The 6,888-nt window shown below is 48.5% G+C and overlaps 1 protein-coding gene and 1 long non-coding RNA gene across 2 annotated transcripts in view; both read left to right on the forward strand.

The window, feature by feature from the left end:
* The window catches only part of MYOM2 (myomesin 2), an 83,315-nt gene extending 81,667 nt beyond the window's left edge, over positions 1-1,648 (forward strand). Inside the window, exon 37 of the mRNA XM_082443958.1 lies at positions 982-1,648. Coding sequence (XP_082300084.1) covers positions 982-1,299 — 318 coding nt within the window. The 3' untranslated portion in view covers positions 1,300-1,648. The remainder of the gene's footprint in view (positions 1-981) is intronic.
* A 1,441-nt stretch (positions 1,649-3,089) lies between these two features.
* Positions 3,090-5,573, forward strand: LOC309651366. Its single transcript, XR_014258071.1, has 2 exons — positions 3,090-3,747; positions 5,316-5,573. It is a non-coding gene; the product is annotated as an uncharacterized lncRNA (long non-coding RNA).
* Positions 5,574-6,888: the final 1,315 nt, after the last annotated feature.

A 6,888-nucleotide genomic window follows, 5' to 3' on the forward strand; every position in this document is an offset into this window, starting at 1 on the left:
AATAGTCTAACCCTCCAAATGCACACAGAGCACCTTTCCCACCGCGGGGAGACACATTACATGGTGTGTTTGTGACACCTGGTGTTTCCAGCCCCGGTGTCCACCTGGCTCTGACGCCACGGGTCCCGGGGCCAGTCGAGGGCGTGAATGAAGGGGCAGGTGGGCCACACCCACACCCTCGCCCACGCGACCCACCCGCCTCGTGTGAAGGTGGGAGCCGCCTTGTCAAGTGTGAAATAAAAAGAGCAATCTCCGCTCCAATTGTCAAGGTCATTTTGGGGTGTATGATGGAAACCATTTATTGGAGTTCTAATCGGTCACCTGTCACTGGAATTACTGATATCTAATTGGTACTTCTCTGGGTGCTTGAGTGATTCTATCTCAGTGTCACAGGGACATAGCTACTTGAGAGAATTTTTATTAGGCCAAAACACGAAAATGTAGAGCCCTTTTCTTTAGCAGCTGAGGAAAACCTGGCGAGCTGTACCTGGAGGTCATGGATTGAGGATTAGCACTAGTTTTATTTTATCCTGGACCGAAAGCATGCTTTGCTAAGTGTCCACAATGCAGTTTATCCTAAGACAACGCAGTCTCTGGATGTGCCAGAAGAACTGGTAAAGGGAACCCATGAGTCTGAATATAAAGGAAATTTAGAACCAGGCTAAAAATATCTACCGGAAAACCCAGAGCTTGATTACCTTCAAATTCTTTAATCAACTTACGCATGGATTAGATCTGGGAATAAATAGAAAAGATTACCTTTGAGTCTTCTCTCCAGCTGCCCCAGGAAGCTGTGAACTTCCTGCTCTTTTTGGATCCCTGGTGTCTAGTGTGGTGCCTACATACGTAAAGAGCGTGTTGACTAAATAAATGTCCTGAAGGGCAGATCAGTAGCCGAGTGGGTGGAGGGCCCAGGCTGCTCGGAGGCCGCCAGGCTTTTCTTTCTCTAACTCTCCCCTCTCTGCCCACCCTCCCCCCAAGACCTTGAACCTGGCCTGCACGGTGTTCGGGAACCCGGACCCGGACGTGGTGTGGTTCAAGAACGACAAGGTCATCGAGCTGAGCGACCACTTCGTGGTCAAGGTGGAGCAGTCCAAGTATGTCTCCGTGACCATCAAGGGCGTGACCTCCGAGGACTCGGGCAAGTACAGCATGCACGTCAAGAACAAGTACGGGGGCGAGAAGATCGACGTGACGGTCAGCGTGTACAAGCACGGGGAGCAGATCCCCGACGTGGTGCTGCCCCAGCAGGCCAAGCCCAAGCTCATCGCCGCGTCCACGCCCTCGACCACCCAGTGAGGGGCGGCCCAGGAGCCAGATGGTGCGGGTGCTTGTTCCCAGCAGGTGACGAGGGCCCGCGACATCCAGCGTGGCTTGATAGTCAGTCGTGCGTTACGGTTTTAGTCTTCGTGTTTGGTGGTTAGGGGTTTCTGTCCTTCTTAGCGGAAACGCGAATGTTTTCCGGGAGGCTGCACCGCTGTGTCTGCAGGCGCTGGGTGGGGTGGGTTGGAGGTGAGCTGACATTGCCCTGGGGTCGTGCCCTCTAGTGCCCTCAGGCCTAGGGGCGCTGAAATGCTGGTGGGACAGCGTGTGTGCCTCGTACTCCCAGCTCTCTCTTGCTTCAGGTGAATAAAACTTTCAAAGGCAACTTGCGGTGTCTCTCCTGTACCATCGCGTCCCCGGCACATCTGCCTGCTCCCCTCTGGCTTGTTTAATTACGGGTCACGGTGCAGCTTCACAGCTGGAACAAGCGGGTGATGCACCCCAAGCCGGGAGCCTGGGGCGGGGACCAGACTCCCAGCACAGCCCGCTACCCCCAGCAGCTTCCGCGTCAGGACTTGGGCCCGAGGCTACTGGACTGGGAAGGTGACGTCTCGTGTGGGCTTAGAAATGTCCACTGGGTGTAAAATCACTGTCGGGAAAACAAAATACGTAGATGGCCGTGTGCTTTTTGAGTGTGTTAATTAAGGCATTTCGAAGGGAGGAAAACGCTTTTGAAACGATCACAGTAGTGGTCATGGGAGGAAACGTGAAACTTGGCTGTTTACAGAAGATCTCTTGGTGAAGATTTAAAATGTGTGGGATGAACATATCCTTTCTTTGAACTTTTCTCCCTTTTTTGGAAAGAGGCTGAAATTCCTCTGGCATAAAAATCCTATCTCCGTATTTTAGTTTTGTATTAAACATATTGCTCCATAACAGAGAAAGCTTTGAGAGTCCAGAATATTCTCTCTCTGTGTCATTAAGGCCAATCCAAACTCTATGACATTGGGTTATATTTTCCTAAGGTAATCAAAGAAATCCTGACATGTAAGTACGTCCCTCCCTCATAATGCCAGCCAGCTGAGCAGGCTTCTGTGAGTCTCGATACGAATTTTTAAAATCATTTTTACCTCTTCTGTTGTACAGGTGATCTTTAGCTGAATTTCTTATTACTGCAAAGTCCACCAGTGTTTCCAAGAACATCGTTGGCAAGGGTAGGCCCAGGCAGATTTCTCTATATTTGACCTTTATTTAGTTAGAAAGAACTTGCTTATTTTTTAGTTTAAGTAGTCATTTTTGTTTAGCCGTGGTAAAATTCCCTCTGGGTCCCAAGCCCTGAGAATCTGGGGCCGATGGGGTTCCTGGTCTGAGTCCAAAACCTGAGAAAAAAGCGCTCCGAAGTCGAGGGCAGGAGCAGACTGGACTTCGAATTCCCTTTCTCCACCTCTTCGTTCTATTCGGGCTCTCAGAGGATTGGATGCAGACGCCCGCGCTGGGGAGGGTCATCTTCACTCAGTCTGCAGATTCAAACGCTGATCTCTTCCAGACACACGACCTCACAGACACGCCCAGAAACACTGTTTTCCCAGCTCTCTGGGTACCCCTCAGCCCTGCCCAGGTGACACACAAAATCAGCCAGCCCCCTACCACAGGGTGCGGCGGCCTCCCCGGGGGGCACGTCCAGAAGCACGATACCCCACCGTCCTTCACCGGAAGTGGAATTTCCCCGGATGACCCGGGGTAGCTGCTCTGTCTGTGTCCCTGTGCAGCTCACAGGCCGCCGTCTGCGGGGGCACTTTAGGACCAGGTAAACACCCTTCTCCTCGGCGCTTTCCCACCCGGATTTAGCGCCACTGATAAGTCTCCTCTGAATCCATCTTCGTTCTGAGGGTTGAGGAGGGTGGTGTTTCTGACAGCCGCACCCTCCAGGCTTCTTACTCAGCATCCGGCTCTGAGCAAGGGTCCCCTCCCCGTCGGGCGTGGGTTTACATGTTGTGCTTATGTCTATGTGAATGTCTATATTTATCATCTTCAGATTGGACCCACGGATTCCTGTTTTATTCAGTGGATTGTAATATCTTACTGTCCTTATTTATTCTTATTCCCAAAGTGTCCAGATTCAGCTTGAATACCGTGTTCTGTGTCTGGCACCTGGTGTGGGGAGTCTCCTTTCTGGGGGTTTTTGTCTGGGTGTCACCCGTACCTCCGACCTCTCAGCATCCACAGGCTGGAATTTTGTGAGGACTTTCCTCCAGGTCATTTGAAGTTTGCGGTGACCTTTGTCCCCTAATACCGCAGATGTCAAGTTCACATGTGGCTTCGTTTTCACGCCTGCCTCAGTATGAAAGCTTGTGATGAGACACATCTGCCTCTGTTTCACGACCTCAGGCCTCGGTAAGGACGACTCCTTGCAGAAATGCGGTGCGTGGAGCCCAGGTCCAGCACCGAGTTCCAGCTCAGCGAACGGCCAGCTTTTTATTACGGGCAAGTCATTTGGATTCTTTTCTTTGGAAAACATAATATTTAATTATCATAGCATAAGGTACTCTTTTTTTTTTTAAGGTAGAATAAACGTTTAATAAAAACATAAAACACAATCAGACACAAAGACAGATGAAAATACCCTCCCATGTACCTTTTCTTTTCTTTGTTGCAATCCTATCATAAATGGTATACATTTTTTTATACAGCAGGTTCTTATTAGTTACCTATTTTATACATATTGGTGTATACATGTCAATCCCAATCTCCCAATTCATCCCGCCCCAACCCCGCACTTGGATTATTTTAAGTCTTGTTTTCTTGCATCTACAAAAATGGAGGAAAATGATGCCTTCTACGAGTGAGTGTGATATGTATTCTGATAGCTCAGTTATAGAAAGAGTGAATTTCAGATTCATATGATTATGAAATGTGGTAGGTGAGGGTGGAATGGAGGCTTTTAAAGAAATCAACCCTCAGTTAAAAATGTCTAGTTCTCTGGCCATCTCATGAGAATTGTTACGTATAAATGCATATGAATCAACCATGGAAGAAGGCTTCATCTGGGAGGAGAACAGGTTGAGCAGGTGGGAACGTAAAGGATTGAAGTGTGACTCGGCATTTGTAAAAATGACGCTTCACCAAACTGATGATGTTACCAGACATCAGCTTCCAGTACTGAGACAGGACCTACTAAGGGGACCACAGACTGAAACATTGTTTTGTAGCTTAAACATTCCTACTAGCTGCTTATCACCCAGAGAATGTGTCACTGCTTCTGGGTGTACGTTCAAAGGGAGTGAAATCACTGTCTTGAAGACATACCTGCAGCTCTATGCTCCCTGCAGCGTTATTCACAATAGACAAGACATGGCGACAACCTGGGTGCCCATCAAGGGTGAGTGGAGAAGGAAGATGTGATGCATATTTGTGAACACACACACACACTCGCACACACACAATGGAATACTGCTCAGCCATAAAAGAGAATAAAATGTTGCCATTTGCAAGGACATGGATGGACGTCCTGGGCATTATGCTCAGTGAAAGAGCCAGGCAGACGAAGACACACGTGAAATTTAAAGAAGCTGAACTCAGCAACAGAGAGTAGAATGGTGGTTACCAGGGGCTGGGGGGTGAGTGGGGAGATGTTGGTCAAAGGGCACAAACCTCTGCTTACAAGATGAATAAGTTCTGGGGGGTCTAATGCACAGCATGGCGACTATAGTTGATCATACTCCATTGCATACTTGAAAGTTGCTAAGAGATTAAATCTCAAATGTCCTCACCACAAAAAAGAAATAGTAATTAAGTGATTTGAGGCTATGGCGGGGTCATCATTTTACAATAGACACACGTGTCAAATCATCCTACATCTGAAACTCATGCAATGTTATACATCAATCATATTTCAATACACCCAGGGGAAACGTCTGTGTTAACTTGTTCAACTCACGTGGGAAATACAGAGATTTTGCATCTTCTAAAACTGGGCATTGAGATTGCCCATACCCGATTTTTAAGCAATAATTTTGAAGTTACCTCGTTCACGTTCACCTCTCTGCCCTCAGGCCTGGCCAGAATGAAGCTGCGTGGGGTGAGAAAGCGAGCCCGAGGTTCCTTTCCGGGAACGCTGTGTTTTCAAGCATCAGAAGGGCTTTTTGGCAAAAGCAGAGCTTCCTGCAGTCAGAATGCCCAGGACCAGGGCGGGTCCTGATTGCGTAGGATTCAGTCCCCCTCACCTTCTGTCAGATGAATCCTGAACACCAACGCCCTTCCTAAAAGAATCTGCCACTTTCTTTAGTCAATAAACATGAAAATGAAGCCCATTGCTTATGCTGATGCCACCTGCATTTCCGTTTTCAGAAAAGGAGGCCCGCGCTGGATAGTTACCTCTATGGTGGAGAGTGTGAATGATGCCGTTACTAGGGCTTGAATTTCATACGTCTGCCTCATTCAGCCCGTGACAAATGTGCTGCTTTCAGTAAAATGTGTGGTTTTTTTTTCCATGAAACGTTTTCACCCAGAAGTGCAGTGAGAATCCACATGTGAACGTTAATGACTTAGAAAATTAAAAACCATAAATAGATTGAGAAATTAAAATTCATAAAAAGTACACTCGCATTAACGAAACATGAAACAAATGAACAGACGCATATTTGTGACACATCTGAGAGTGTCTCATTAGTGGGTGGATACTTATGAAAGTGTTTTTTAAAAAATGGATTCAAACAATTTTTTAACTAAATGAAGGTCGGTTTGTGTGTCTATCAAGGAGGGAAAAAGTCGGTAACTGGAGAGTGAAGGCTTTGTTTCTACTTCACAGAAAGTTGTTTCTCACGTTTGGGGTTCTGGGCTAGTGCTTGAGAGAAGTTGGGGTTCTGTTAAGGTGGGCTTTGAGCAAGGGTGAGAGCTGCATTAGGAATGTGATCAAGGACACAGGGAAGTTGGGGTGCCTTCGCATTCTCATGGGGGAGAGGTAAGGGGGGGCCGTCTATGGAGGTCAGACCAGCGCGGTTCTCCTGATTTTCTCCAGGAGTGGGGGATTCTAGGCCTGGCGGGGCCTGACCTCAGCTCACCTTTCCACTCTGGAGGTTGGGAAAGGAGGTCCTCAGCAGATGGTCAGGCGGCGTCAAGAGAGGAAGGTTCCACTTTGTGTTCTATGTTTTGTTTTTTTTTAAATTGATTTACTGGTTATTATGTGATTGTTGGACAGTTACGAAAAAACAATAGGAAGATGTCAGAAGTCACATTAATTTCATGAAACCACTTTGTGGTCTTACCGCGGGACTGATCCCGTCCACCGTGGTCAGCCGACGGCCCACCAGTTCCAAAGTGTCTTCTCTTTAAACTGTCTGGCAATTGCCAGACTCTGACCCAGACGGCCCTACGGCTGCCCTCCGTTTGGTGACCTTAGGCAGGCTTCCCCCCGACTCGACTTGAACCTGTGACTCCCTCAGAGATGCAGGGAAGCCTTCCCCCGGCCTCCTGCCGGTTTCACAGCCCGGGCCCTGGAGCCCCTCTGCGATGCGACTGTCAGGAGGACAGGGCCCCGTCTCCCAGTCTCTGTGGGCGTCAGAATGTCACTCCAGGGAGCTCCCAGTGGCAACCACAGCCCGGGGAGTTCAGGTCAGATTTGCCGCC

The sequence above is a fragment of the Balaenoptera physalus genome (genome assembly GCF_965194825.1).
Source record: "Balaenoptera physalus genome assembly, chromosome: 21".
Lineage (NCBI taxonomy): Eukaryota > Metazoa > Chordata > Mammalia > Artiodactyla > Balaenopteridae > Balaenoptera > Balaenoptera physalus.